The sequence below is a fragment of the Rattus norvegicus genome, chromosome 2, assembly GCF_021556685.1.
Source record: "Rattus norvegicus strain SHRSP/BbbUtx chromosome 2, alternate assembly SHRSP_T2T, whole genome shotgun sequence".
In the NCBI taxonomy this organism is placed as follows: Eukaryota; Metazoa; Chordata; class Mammalia; order Rodentia; family Muridae; genus Rattus; species Rattus norvegicus.
In genome coordinates, this window is record NC_141535.1 from 132,828,854 (window position 1) to 132,844,388 (window position 15,535).

The 15,535-nt window shown below is 33.7% G+C and overlaps 1 protein-coding gene and 1 long non-coding RNA gene across 2 annotated transcripts in view; one reads left to right on the plus strand and one right to left on the minus strand.

Annotated features, from left to right (window-relative positions):
* The window catches only part of Tgap1l12 (GTPase activating protein testicular GAP1 like 12), a 376,199-nt gene that overhangs the window by 330,528 nt on the left and 30,136 nt on the right, over window positions 1-15,535 (plus strand). The window contains exons 14-20 of the mRNA XM_087637245.1: window positions 965-1,183; window positions 2,789-2,969; window positions 5,832-5,981; window positions 7,086-7,127; window positions 7,690-7,771; window positions 13,156-13,233; window positions 14,833-14,896. Coding sequence (XP_087493371.1) covers window positions 2,827-2,969; window positions 5,832-5,981; window positions 7,086-7,127; window positions 7,690-7,771; window positions 13,156-13,233; window positions 14,833-14,896 — 559 coding nt within the window. The 5' untranslated portion in view covers window positions 965-1,183; window positions 2,789-2,826. The remainder of the gene's footprint in view (window positions 1-964; window positions 1,184-2,788; window positions 2,970-5,831; window positions 5,982-7,085; window positions 7,128-7,689; window positions 7,772-13,155; window positions 13,234-14,832; window positions 14,897-15,535) is intronic.
* Window positions 1-15,535, minus strand: part of LOC148006683 (uncharacterized) — a 93,411-nt gene that overhangs the window by 66,570 nt on the left and 11,306 nt on the right. Inside the window, exon 2 of the long non-coding RNA XR_015671633.1 lies at window positions 5,878-6,001. This is a non-coding gene — a long non-coding RNA (uncharacterized LOC148006683). The remainder of the gene's footprint in view (window positions 1-5,877; window positions 6,002-15,535) is intronic.

The following is a 15,535-nucleotide window of genomic DNA, read 5'->3' on the forward strand; positions in this document are numbered from 1 at the left end:
ATATTCTAGAACGTTTAGAGAGTTTCCATCCTGTAGAACGAGACAGGAATGTTAGGAAGGGAATGGATATCTAGATAGGAGATTGAGTCTGGCATCTGGATATCTAAAATTAAGACATAACTAGTTAAATAATTAATTAAAACTAATTTTCTTCACATCTATTCATGGAAGGTTATAAATGGTTATTTATGGCATTTGAATACATAAATTTCTTTATGATATTCTCTTATTTACAGTACATCAATATATCAGTCATTTGAAATCAGAATTATGCAACAGCAAATTTTTACAGAGAACTTTAATTTGATAGAATATTACTCTTAGTAAGTACTGAATTATTACATATAGTTTGCAGAATGAATAATTAAACTATTGTCAAAATTCTATCTTTTTAAAGATATAGACATTCTAATTTCATATGACCTTTCTAGAATGGTGACATTTCCCTGTTACACTTCATGAATAATTCTGAGATTTATAGAGTATCTCTCAGGTTGTTTCAATTACAATTCTTTGTCTCTAGGATATATTCTATAAAATTTACTATATATTAATAATTGTGTATCTTCCTCTGCATCCTTCAAAGCTGTCCAGCTTCACAGAAGTGTGTGAAGGTTTCTGATTCTCTGTCAGTAAATTTAGCACATTACAACTTAAAGTTCCTTGTGATTTTGTGTCTATTCAGCACTAAGTTTCACAGCATTAATGAAGTATCCATGCTACCTCTTTCATAAGGAACCTTATGTTGAAAAAAATAAGAATTGACAATCTTCTAGGATTCATATGCATCTCACAATATTACTCTTATCATACACATGTCTATCTACCTATCCATCCATGTATTTGTCTTCTATCTCATCTACAACATACAGCTATGTCTACATCTATATGTATACCTATAGTTGTGACAGTGTTATTCATTACAAACACTCGTGGTTCCACTTGTGTATTCCATGTTTTAAAGCTACAGGGAGAGAAATGGAATGCACATGTCACTCTGCCAGCTGGCATTAGCCTCAGAATATTGACATCACAATGGTTCTTCAGCCTGACAACTACAGAATCCTCAGACTTCAGTTGCTTTCTAGACACTGCAGTAACCAGTTTGGTGTTTAGCGGCAGGAAGGCGAACGGAAATTTCACATTGTTCGATAAATTCTTCATTGCAGGCTCGTCTAAAAAGGTATGTATTTATATAATTTGATTCTCATGATAGACTTATGGTATCAGGAAGTGTTCTGTCTTGATCCTTCCAGATCATGTGAAATAACTCTCCACTCAGAGTTGTTTCTTGAAAAGGTAATCATTGTAGAAATATTCAGTACCGATCTTCTACAGAATCAAAGTTATCACATGGAGAGGGGTATATTTGAGCTACAGAGGAGATTAATTTCTGTAAATTTTTAAAAACTGCGTGAGTTAGAAATGAGGATTATTTTATGCTCATTCCATATGTATTACCCACCATGACAGGAGATAATGCTTTTTTTTTCTTTCTTTCTTTCTTTTTTTTTTTTTTAAGAAACTGGTTAATCTAACCCACAATCTAAGAATTCTCTGGTTTTCAAGAAATTGTTACTTTTTCCAACACACTTTCTGTTCATTGGAATCTAATTCTCATTATTTAACACTGACTCAGATACAAATGCACAGCTTTCATGACGTGGTCATTTACTTTCCATACTGTTCATCACGAAACTGTGGTAATACTATGTTTAAAGATATCTTTCCATTATTGCTTGATGTGTGTGATGGTAACCATGGCTGTTCTCTCTTTGAGGCTTTGATTCATGTGAGTCTTAAGTCCTTTCTAAATGAAAGCTAGGACATTTCTATACAAATTCTTTGAAAGATGTAATAGATTTTTGGGATGAATTACAGGCACTTGAGTAACTATATATTTTAAATATCCAAACTGAATGAGCAGGGAAAGTAAAGGAAGCACAAAAACGGAAGCCACTCCATTATTAGAGTAACAATTTTATTATGGATAAGAAAGAAAAAATGTTCAGAGGCATCTGGAATATTTCAGGATATAGAGAAAAGAAACAGGTTTGATAAGACCAAGTCTGGGAAAAGAGAAGGAATACTATCAGAGGACAAAAATGGAGATATCTTTGTCAGGAAAATGGACTCACAGTGAGGTGGGGGAGTTCTAGCACATATTAGGAGTTAATATGATGAGGAAGCAGATGGGATGTTGGAAAAGATCAGAAACCTAGATGGGGATTTGAAATTTATAATTAGTATGTTTACCTACTTCCGGTATAAAGAAGTTCAGAATGGGAATTGATATCCTATAAGAACAAGTCAATGGAGAGTCATTTGTCCCTTTTGCCACAAGGGAAGTATGTACCTTTGTTAGAAAAGACCAATTTCACAAATTTTTGATGAATGCTTGTTTTCTTTTTCATTTTTGTTATTGTTGTTTTTTGTTTGTTTGTTTGTTTGTTTCCATCAGGAATCTTTCTTTACTGTACCTTGAGCTGGACCAAGCATGGCATTTCTGAGTCACTCCCAGAGGTCTAACTAAATCAACAAGATAACCTGATTATTTTCTTCACATCTACTGCGTTAGCTTACAAAGGTTTAGTTATGGCATTTTCTCAGAGTAACTTAACTGATATCTGTCATAACATATATCTACATTAAGATTCAAAACAGTTTCAAATTATTGGTTATAAATTAGCAGTGTAATAACTTAGTTGAATTTTTAACACCATTCACCCTTTGAAATATAGTATGAATATCGGTCTTAGAACTTATCCACTGAATATTTTTCTGCTAGGTGGAGTCCTGTATGAAGAGAATTCTTTTTTTTTCAACATGGAAATGATTGAGGAGGAAGATGTGGGAGAAGAAAATCAAGCCATGGTTTGCCAAGGTGCCGTGGTTTTCCGAAGAGGATGGAAAAGAAATAAACGATATCTCACACTGCTCAGTGATGTTTTGGTTGTCTCCACTAAACTGTAAGTATATGCATCATGCATTCCTTACTATAAGAGGCCACACAATGCAAACGACTTAATGTACGAAACTATTTAAACTATCTTTTATTTTTGAGATTATACTTGCTTCACTACTCTCCTTTGTTTTCCTTTTCCATGTCCTTTCATATATTCCTCCTTGTTCTCTTTTAAAATCATGGCTTTGTGTTTTTTATTACTTGTTCTTACACATTATTTTATATGGAAGCTAACTTAAGATACACATATATAATAGATATGCATGTATACATATATATGTATAGTTTCTAAGTATTTAAATATAACTTGCACAGTCAGTATAATACTGGGTGTATTTGTGTTTTCAGGAATGTATATTTGGCATTAGATAAGCAACTGTGTGAAATTCCTGGGGTGGGGAGTTCTCTTACTCTCAAATTTCCAAACTGGCATTTCCTTCTTTGAGTAGAGTTGATGCTGAGTAGACTAAATCTACATATTTCCAATTTGTTTTGACCCATTCTTTGGGCATATTTAAAAAAATGAATTAAGGTTCTATTCTGTTCTTAGAATCTGACAAAATGCTAGCAACAAGCCACCAAGGAGACAGTTATGCTAGCATGTGTCCACATTTCTAGCATTGTTAAAACTAACTTATGAGTATTACAACTCATGAGAGATGTGTGAACTATACAGGGACACATTTCTCTAAATAAAATATTAAATCCATGATAAGCAGGAGCCTTGTTGCTTGGTGTCTATAGATAGATTATAGAAGCAAGATGGTTGGTCATAAGGGGCTACCCACGAAAGTCTCCTGACCTCATAGCTTCCACATTAGCAAGAAGAGAGAGGAAGCAATTCCTATCCCTGCACTAATCAAGGAAACTGCTGGCACTAAGTCTTGCTTGGTGACTCTGCAGACACTAGAGTAAACTGATGTGATTGAATGAAGCTGTGTACCTGGTTATATTGCAATTTATGGCCATAGAGGTGTTTTCTGGGACCACATCAGATATAATCTCCACTGGTCATGATCATAGCCTTCTTATTATTCTAGAAGGTGTGAGGTTGGTGCTGACATCATCAAGTAGATATTTTAAGTGCTGTTCTAATAAGTACATAAAAGTTTCAGACAGACATCAATAAAATAGTCCATTCCATTTTGGGGGCAGGCGGTTAAATTTTGTGATCATCAGTGAATTATTTTCCCAAAAAAATCCATTTCACAGAATGTGAGAAAAATAATATATTCAGTTGAGAGTTCTTCTATACATTATAAATACACCAACTGGGTATATTTTTCTTTCAACCCTGATCAGTCATGTAAGCTCCTTCACAGAAAATGGTAGTTAGTGTCTAAAGGAAGCAGGCTTCAAGTAAGAGAATGGACTGGCTGACTATCAATCTGTCCATTTTTCTTGTTTTTCTACTCTGTTCCCTTTCTTTCCACACTGGGAAATCTTCACATTTTATTTTAAAAGATATTAATCACCTTATCTAAAATGTAAACCAAAACAAACTGATCATTTGCCATATAATTGTAGTTGGTAGAAGGAAATGAACTTCACTTTGTGTTGTGAGAATAAAAGAAACAGAAATGGTTGGTTTCTTAAAGGCAGTTGATATGGTCCCTTTTGTCATGTTGCAATAGTAATTAAAATTATTTTTAGAATCACATTCATATTATAGAAAGAAGATTATCAAGCTTATAAGAAAAGATTTTCTATTTCCTTTTTCAAGGAAGATTATCTTTTATCAGACCTTGGAATGAGAGATATTAGGTTCAAGCAATTCTTGGGAATTTTGTTTTTTATGTATGCACATATATATATACATTCAGATGTTTTCAATGGTGAATGTAAATGTAAATATAATTGTCTCTTATTATTGAGACATGTGTATTTATATCTTGAAGTAAATCTTACATGATGGTTTATAATTTGAATATAGCATGTTACATTAGATTATATGAGGAATATTTCTCTGTAGTGCAATTAGTCTTCACATGTTTCCAATATTAAAGGATTATATACAGGATTTTTTTTTGGATCATGGCTTATTCTTGTGATATTCTGTCCCCTGAATTAGAAAGGGAGTCATTTTTATCTTCAGTTATGTAGCCACATATTAGCTCACGAATATTCGAAGGTAAGTGTAATACCTGGGTATACACAGCCAATATACTAGGTTATACTAGTTCCGTCATTAGAAAAATAAAAAAACAACCCATGAATGTGGGGAGGAGATCTGTCAGAGGGTAAAATGGAAAGGAGAAAGTTACAAAAAATCATTAAACAAATTGTATTTGTATGTAGAATTCTAGGAGAGCAAATTACTCATAAAAAGAATGAAAAAGAAGAAAATTTATACTTCAAAGATTTTTGTTTCTTAAAAATACTTCTAATAATATCACATGCTTGATAGGAAGACATAATTCTAAATATTTGGCTAAATTATTGTAAAAAATTATCATCTTTTTGGTTATTTGTCTGATATGTACTTTGTAGGTTTCCTAAAGGAGCTACTGGAATGAGGTAATTGATTTATTTAGTTCAGGGAGATGGACAACAGAAAATGGATTTTTTAAGTCAAACGATATTTTTGTTTTTATTCTAGAAAGATTGTTACATGTAATTAATTAAAATAAAAATGTTGAAATAATTTCCTTTGTGTATTATGAGAAAAAACGAAGCAAAATGTTTATTACTTAACTAAATCCAGGTAAGAAATAATTGAAATAGGTCACTTTCTAAAAATGAAGCTCTGCTTGAATATAGAAATGAATGTGTGCTCCTTTGCTCTGGGGCAGGAAGAACTGGGTCTTACCATAATTCCAACTACCATGCAAATTAAACTAACAGAGATATTTGATTCTCTCTCTAGAAACAAGAAGAAGTTTAAGGTAAAACATATCATTCCATTGACTTACCTGTGGCTTGGTGATGAAACAGACATATTCAGGACAGACAACAGCCCTGCTTCCAAGACCATTTACCTATATTGGCCAATGGGAAATGCTGTTGGCACCTTTCGGTAAGACATAGATTTCTGACCTGTGATCACAAGAGGATAGTTTCAGAAATTGTGGGTTAAACTAACTGTGCATAATTCACTTCCCAGTGATTGAGTATACTCATTCTAAAATTCTCCAATTAAAAAACAATAATCAGGCTATGGCTATTGGTGACCTTTGAAGAATATGTTTCTGGTAACTTCTTTCACCAAAGACTTTAATCATCCCAAAATGTTTGCAAAACTAGAATCAATTGTATTCTGTCTGTATATAGGAAGACAACTCAGTTTTCCCTTCTATGATGACCCTAGATTTTCTATACTCTTCACCATATACATTTCTACATGTAGGTAGGTTCTTTATGTTTTGAATTCTTATGTTCATCAAGACTACACCAGATCTGTGGGGCAGGACAGAAGTGCATTGTCTTCTAATAAGAATGTTGAGCTGACAAGGTGTTACTATATCCTAGACATTCTTCTCTCCAAAATGATGAGGAAATTTTCAAATTTGCACTCTTCTTTCCTCAGAAGATGTGCTCTGGGCATATTGATATTACCTTGAGTGCAGTTGTGGGAATCAAAGGATTGTGTAGCATATACTTTCTGCTCTAGACAAGCATACACCAATATTCAAATTTATTTTTTACATGGAAAGTTCATGCTTACCTCACATTTGAGCTCTTTTCATTCTTCTGTCCAAACACTTAGTGGCATCACACAGTTGACTCAAATAACATAAACACAAGTTTTCTGAGAATTCTAAGCTCTGTGAATTTGCTCTTTACATGGAAAAGCATTTGTCATAGACGCTGACAAAAGAGAAGACCACATTTTGTTGTCCTCTGAATATTTTCTACTCCTCTGGTAAAATCTCTAAAGATGGTTATTTAATGCTTAGTGTTTCTCCCTTATTGAATATGAGAATTATTATATTTAGAAATGGTAAAGTGTCATATGACATCATTTCCAGTCCAAAAAGTTAGGCCCTTAAGAAGTGGAGTCATGTGTAGACTACCAAATACAACTATACCATAATTAATGGCCACAAGCTAAAGATATTTTTGCATAATAACCTTAAAAATCTTACCATTTATCACAACTCTTTTTTGTTCAATTTTACAGTTCCATGGAAGAGACCATTTGGTGGAACTTCTTTCTACAAAGGTATTTTACTTACGTTCATATTTTAATTCTTGGTGATGTAGGAATGGCAGTATGTGTTTAGTTTCTGTATGTTTATTTGATAGTCTGTCTCAAAATCAGCTGTTAATTAGGTGGTGAATGGATAATGCTTTATATTCTCCTGTCCATTGCTTAGTTTATTAATTTTGAGGAAGTTCTGCATGTAATATTTCCTCTTTGTATTGGAGTAAACACTACTCTCAAGTCTTAACTTTAAATTTCACTAAGTAGATGTCACTCTAGCATGGACATTCAAACCATCTGCTGCTTCCTCCTTTGAGGTCAAGCAGATTTCTGCAATTCTGTTTGTTTCAGACATATCATTTTCAGTACTGGATATACTACTTAGGTCAATGTGCTATTACCTGACTCTGTCTTTGTTTCTGAAACATTTTTGAGTGTTCACCAATCGAATAATAAACATTGATGAACTTATTTTCTTGTATCGAAGGCTAAGATGATTCTGAAAAAAACATTAAGGGATTAGCTTGAAAAAAGATACTAATTCATTTTGCTGTATTGTATGCTTTGTTTCATTTGACAGATCCATACGAGATGCGAAGAAGCAGAACAAAATAGATTTATCCCTGCAGATATCCACTGAAGACATTGCAGGCTGTGACACTGTATGTGAATAAAAACGAAAACTACTATTCCAAGTTCATGACTAGGAGAAAGACAGTTTGTAAAGTAATGGAAGATGGAGACTTAAGAAGAGCATAGATGGGGAGAGAGGAAGAGGAGGAGAGAGGGAGAGAGAGAGGGAGGGCCTGAGTGAGGGAAAGAGGGAGAGAATTTAAGCAGTATTATGTGGATATTCTGTCTGTATTCCAGGCAGACATAGGACATTCATATGTAATATGGGGAAAACAACATGAAACAAGACTGATTCATGTACTAGAGTCCCGAAAAGAGGAAATAATTTTTGTTAAATCACTGAAAATTGACTCAGATAGTTCCAACAGCATATAATTCCAAATGAAGTATTATTACTACAATTAAACTGCCCTGTCCTGCAGACTTATTGCTTATATGTAGACTTGTGTGTTGTTTCCATTATTCCTTATTAATTTTAAAATATTTATGACTAGTAAACCATTCTTGTTATATGAGATTATCATAAAGATTTACAGTTTCTCTCCATACCTAACTGTTCGGTGATATTTTAGCTCTTTATCTCCATCCTGTGCTCTTTCTCTATGGCCCTTTCTGTGCAGCCTCACAGCTGCACTTGAACACCAGCTACAAAATCATGGCATTTTATCCTCATATTCATTTGAATAATTAGTCATAAGGGTTTGTTGCACGTAACTACTGTTCAAAAATCAACCTTATAAATTTAACAGTGGTGTGTGTGTGTGTGTGCGTGTGTGTGTGTGTGCGTGTGTGTGTGTGTGTGTGTGTGTGTGTTCATCTTTGTGTACAGTGTTTAGGATAAAACTCACAACTTCACACATACTATACAGTATTTCTATGATTGAGTTAAACTTAACTATCTATTGAATAATTGTCTATTTTTTAATGCTTATATTATTGTCTTCTTTCCAGTATTGGGTTTAAATATGATCAAAAATTTAACTATTTTGTAGCATGTAGAGCATTGAAGATATTTCCTACTGTAAAGCAGAATAGACTGTGGCTCAGGGATCAGCATCTCTGTCTTTCATAATTGCTAATGGGTATGAAATAGACCTAGAGTCAGTGTTTTAACATGTCACTGTGGATACTGTGAAAATAATGAAGACATTTTAGATCACCAAGCAATTTCATCTTCTTACCAAGTCTATGTTATACAAAACAGTAATTAAATATAGTATAAAATAAATTTCGAGTCAGTGTCATAAATCAGGTAACAATCACTAACTTGGCTGACCATTTGTGCCCTCAGGACAGAGAAGAGCAGAAGACCACAGCGTCCCATAGGGAAATGTCCTCTTGCCTCTGTTGTTTAACTTCAGTTGTGGCAAACGCTCAGCATTGTACATGAACAATATTTCTAATGACTTTCAACAATATTGTGACTTAGATCCAAATGCTTTAAAATGAACATTTTTACTAATTTTCTCCCATGACTCTAGTGCTTTAATATTTTATCCTCCCATTATTACTGAATACCTTTTGTGTGGTTCAGAAGATTGGAATACATAATTTTTAGTTTTCATTCATGTTATGATAATTTTTATTTCCTTTTTGTCCTTTAAGAGATATTATCAGATCATCAAAACATTCTTCTACCTTTCTTAAATATCCTCTAATATTTTCTTTCTCCATGTTCTCTAGTGAGTATTCACAAATAATGGATCTTTATATATATATGTATATATTATAAGTATTAATATATATGCCAATTTATTATTGGTTTTCTTTGATTTTCTATTTATAGTTCAGCCTTTTCCTTTTATAGTTTGAAAATTCTTTGAATCATCAAGGAATTTCATTACTCTTAAGATAAACCTGTAAAGGTTTTCTACAGATAACTTAGGAAAATGTTTTCACAATTTTTATGTTAGAATTTTTCCACCTAATTTTTTTCTTACTCTTAAGGTTGAATGTAGCTCCCCATATTGCTTATATTTTAAAGCACATTGGTGCAGATGATTTTAGAATTATCTTTATTTGGTAATTTCATGAAAGTATAGAAATGCCAAATCACATGCACAGTTCCAAGATATTGTCAAACCTTTCCCTAAATTAATGTTCTTCCCTTCTCTTGACTTCACTAATTACCAATGTATAAAATATTGACTTTTGGTCTTAGTATTGTATAGAAAAGAACTGTATGGTCATCATGAGTCAATACTCATGCCAGAACTGGGGGACAGCATTTTAATACATGCCTACATGACTTTAAGTAATGTTTTGCAATTCATACATTGTTAATAATAGTATCACCAAACTGCTTCAAATCTAGTCTAAAAATATGGAATATCAATATTTACAGTTATTATTACTATCTAGATATAAATTAAATATATTTATATTAACTATATTTTAATTTATCTTTGAACAATTAAAACATTTTATTCCTCATGGAAGGAACATGTGAGCTATTATAAGGTTGATATACTCTCTTAAACCTGCAAAACTTCTGTAAGGCAAAGGTGCTGTTGTTAGGACTAAACAGCAAACAACAGATTGGGAAAAGATCTTTACCAATCCAACAACTGATAGAGGGCTTATATCCAAAATATACAAAGAACTTAAGAAGTTAGACCTCAGGGAGACATATAACCCTATAAAAATGGGGTTCAAATCAAAGAAAAACACACATGGTATGCACTGCTTGATAAGTGGCTATTAGCCAAAATGCTTGAATTACCCTAGATGCACAGAACACATGAAACTCAAGGAGGATGACCAAAATGCAAATGCTTCACTCTTTAAATGGGCAACAAGAATACCCTTGGCAGGGAATAGGGAGGCAAAGTTTGGAACAGAGGCAAAGGACCACCCATTCAGAGCCTGCCCCACATGTGGCCCATACATATACAGCCACCAAACTAGATAAGATGGATGAAGCAAAGAAGTGCAGGCTGACAGGAACCGGATGTAGATCTCTCCTGAGAGACACATTCAGAATACAGCAAATACATAGGCGAATGCCAGCAGCAAACCACTGAACTGAGAATGGGACCCCCACCCCCCCGTTGAAGGAATCTTAGAAAGGACTGAAAGAGCTTGAAGGGGCCAAAGACCCCGAATGAACAACAATGCCAACTAACCAGAGCTTCCAGAGACTAAGCCACTACCCAAAGACTATACATGGACTGACCCTGAGCTCCAACCTCATACTTTGCAATGAATAGACTAGTAAGAGCGCCAGTAGAAGGGGAAGCCCTTGGTCCTGCCAAGACTGAACCCAGAGTGAATGTGATTGTTGGGGGGAAGGGAGGAAGGCAGTAATGAAGGAAGGATGGGGAGGGGAACACTCATAGAGAAAGGAAGGGGGAGGGCTTAGGGGGATGTTGGCCCGGAAACAGGGAAAGGGAATAACAATCGAAATGTAAATAAGAAATACCCAATTTAATGAAGATGAAAAAAAGAATTCCTTACATTTCTGTTGTTCATCTTGAATCAAGAAATATTTAAACATATATAATAAAACTACCCGTTATATTTTCATTTTTTTTTTTTTTTTGGAGCTGGGGACCAAACTCAGGACCTTGCACTTGCTAGGCAAGCACTCTCTCACTGAGCCAAATCCCCAACCCCATATTTTCGTTTTCATGCTTTAAAACCTTACTTGTAAAAATATTACATTTAAAATCTCTTTGTCTTGAAATCTGATTTATAAACAAAATCACCATTAGGAAGAGATGTACACATCTTTGCAATCATTAATTAGACATTAATATGTTTCTAATGGTCTGAAAACAAAATATTTTACAACAAAGTGAAATAAAGTCCTATATGAATAGTTACTCTATTACTTTTGTGGAATTCTTTATAATAAAAGTTTGTTATCTTAAAACTATTCAGATATTTTCAGATATTCAACAAAATATCAGAAGCTTTACTTTAAATGTGAAAGCTCTCACTGTGTGTGTGTGTGTGTGTGTGTGTGTGTGTATGTGTGTGTGTGTCTGTCTGCATGTGTGTATGTTTTTCTTTGTTCCTGTGTGTATGTGGTATTTGAATGGTTGTACATATTTCAATACGCCATGTTGATGTAAGAAGGAAACTTACAGGTGTTTCCTTCCTTTTATTACATATGATTTCTGAGGGCTGATCTATATTTCATCCACAGATGATTAATTTTCCATTCTGAACAAAACCTTCAATTGGTTCCTTTCTTGTTACATTACAACAACAATATCAGAGTTGTTTTTTCATTTTCTAAGATGCTTTTGCATAATGGTTAGCCTCTGCATAGCAAGATGCAAAATCAATTAGTGTAAGTTGTCCTTTTTATAAAATTCTACTAAAGTGACATATAACATTAGGGTCTTGGATGAATCTTCAGAACCACTCAAACACACACACACACACACACACACACACACACACACACTCATAATTTTCAAAGTAATAGGTTATGCCTAGCAGTTGATTATCAAAAAATAAAAATTAAAAAAGCAATGAATAAAACCAGTGAAAGAGATGGCTTCTTTCAAGGGTGTTGTTATGGATAGGGAGAGAGCACTTGTGCTGTGTTTCTTATTGTAGGGACTATTTCCTAGAAACTTAAAATCCTTATCAAAGGCATATGATACTATAGAAACTAACTTCATAAAAATATACTTATCTACTCACTGTCTGTTTATGTAGTAGATTTCTAGTATATAAGTGGTTTATTCTCTGATTACTATGCTTTGATTTCATGCTATTTTCTTCTTGCTGTCTTCTTAGGGCTTTGGAGCAGATTCTAAATATGAGAGGCAGTAGAGAGCTAATAGTACGAATATCTTGTTTTTCCTGGGAGTGTTAAGATAGGGAGTCTTGTTTGTAAATATTCATTTTGGATTCCTAGATCTATCACCATTAAAGATTTCAACACTCTATATCTATATACCATTTTAATATTTACAAACCCTGATATGATAAGAGTGCTCAGTAATTATAATTATTATAAAAATAATTATGCTGCTTCTCATCCTCATTTCCCTAGAACTGTGCACACGTAGCCAAGGAGTAAGGATCTAATGATAGAAGTCCACTTGAGAGGAAGGAAATATGTCTTCTCCCTTTTTAAGGGCCCTCCCTGACTAACTTCTACCATAATTAAAGAAAAATCAGGATGCTGAGCTCCAGCACCCATGCTGTCTAAGTCACCCTTTATCATACACAACCTGTGACAGTTATGTTTGATATCTCAGTACCCAAGTAATAATTTTAAGATAAATATGTTAGAGAGAGTATCTTCCAGACTTATCTTATGGGAAGAAAATGTTATATATTAGAGGAGTTGTCACAGATTATATATTATAAATTATGATTAGATCATAGTAACTTTTTAATCATGAGCTTTCAGGTTATTTTATAGCATTTTTTCTCTCTGTACATTCTATAGCCTCTATATGTAAAAGCTACAAACTTCGATACAGTGAATGACATAATGAGCAAGTTACTACCAATGATGAGAAAACATGTAAGTTACTTTCAGTCTACTTTGATTTAAAATGGAATTTTGCTTTTGAGATTCACATATGTGGAAATGTGTAAATACAGAAGAAATTTGATCATGATACATTGACATATAGACTTTACAAATGCCTCCATTTTTAATGTGAAGGTATTGAGGGCATAATAAGAGTCTTGTGAGTGATATTTTTCTTGAATTTGTTTCTACTTTTATGTGAAATGAACTCATAGCACAGTGGTTTGAGCTATATGCTTAGTTTCACAGGATAATAAACATACATTGTAATAAATTGTGTTAATTTGTCACATGCTCACACCTCACTTAAAGGAAACCAGTGTTAGAGGGAAGAGTTTTCTTTCATCATTTCTTTTTTTATGAAAATTAGACTATACTCCCTATTTGGTATATAATTGTGTCGTCTTTCCCATTTCTTCTTGTTTTAATTTCTCGGTTTGGAGGTGTAAGTGTACATTCTGGTATATTTATTTTTAACTTTAATAAATCTTTAATGAATGTATCTGTTTTTTATGTCCTTTCTGCATACATATCTGTATATATCTTTGCTTTTCTATTTTGAAATGTGCACGTGTATCTCTGTTTAACTGTGCATGTGTGAGTGTTGTGATGGGTTTGTGTGTACATGTCTATCACTTTCTGTGAGCTTGTTAAATGAGAATCTACATGTTATTCTGTCTCTCTGTCTCTATGCCCCTCTACCTCTCCCTTCCTCCCGCTCTCTCTCACACTTTTTCGCTTTCTGAATCATTATCACCTCTCTTTGTATGTTGGGGTGTGGATGGGTAGTTGGTGGTGTGTCTGCTTGTGTGTTTTTAGTGTCTAGTTTAATAACTAAAAACTTTATGTGCAATGTCATTAGTTTTAAATAGGAGTCTATAAGAAAATATAATTAATAATTCTAGTTAAAGCCACTCCTGGAGGGTGCTCAATATTTCCATATAATGTTCTATTTAGATGGTTGTTTCAAATGGATCCATCACACTGTGTGCAGTAAATCTATTCCAGAACTTCTTTTCAGCATTGGGTCTATTTTCCAGGATAGATACATATCCTTAATCTCCACAGACAGGACATCTCTCATTGAAAGCCAAAAGCGGTTTTCACTTGTAAGCACACTCAAAGACTCTCTGTTTTTGGCTATTTTGTTCACTGTTGTTGAAGGTATCATATCTTTCAAATGATAATTTGCTATACTTATCATAGTCACCGTGAGTATGTACATCTGTGAGCACTAGGTTGTGTTCTCATGTTAAGTTGATGTTCAATATTCCTCACCCAGTATGCACAGATGTAAGAAATTACATAATAATATTTGTCTTGGTTAGTGCTAATGGCTGAATGCAACTTCTTACTTTATTGTGGATCAGTAGATCAAGGCTCCATCAAAGAGGAAAGGCAAGTACACAATGGTTTTATCCTGAATTTAGTCCTGTTTGCTCAAATCTCTGTTCAGAAGACATATCATTAACACTGGTCTAAATAATTTCCCTGCTAGAGAGCTAGATATGATAAGTAAAGGAAATTGCTAGACTCTTCAAGACTCTGGTGTCAGCTTATTTGTGATGGTTGGTTCTTTTTGCCCTCCAGAACATTGAAGATCATCAACTGTGGTTCTGTCCTCACCCTGGGGAAGCTCCAAGAGCACTCCAAGGTAATAACAGGGTAATCTAAAGAGGGACTACCTGAGTTTGGTGTATTCCCAATGTTTTCATTACTTTTTCTTATGCTTAAACACTAAAGCAAAGTGACATAAACATAATGTCATTCATTTAAATTATAATTAATAAATAATGACCTTCAGACACAATATAACATCTCATAAGCAATAGTCTGAGAATGACAGGAATTTTTCTGTGCTTTTCTACTTGAAAAACAGAATTTTCCTGAAAAGGCAAACAAAACAAAACTTAGGCATCTTGTTTCTGGAGATAACAATCAAAAAAATAATTCGGTGATCATTGGAGAAAATTCTCCAAGCTAGAGAGATATCTCAAGGATTTCCATCAGCTCACAACCGTCTATAACTCCAGTTTCAGGGCATCTAATTCACACATCTGACCTGTACAATCACCGAGTGCAACATAGTAAACAGGCATTTATGTGAGCAAAAGTCTTACACACAGAAACAAGTTTAAATCTAAAATGTAATATCTTCAGTTTTTTTCTATTAATTCCAAATTATATAGAGATTTGTAATGAATATTATAAAGGTAGCCATTTCTCTGAATCCATGTTAAATATTCAGTTCACATCTCATATGACAAGTAATTCTGTAACTGAATGTTACAGA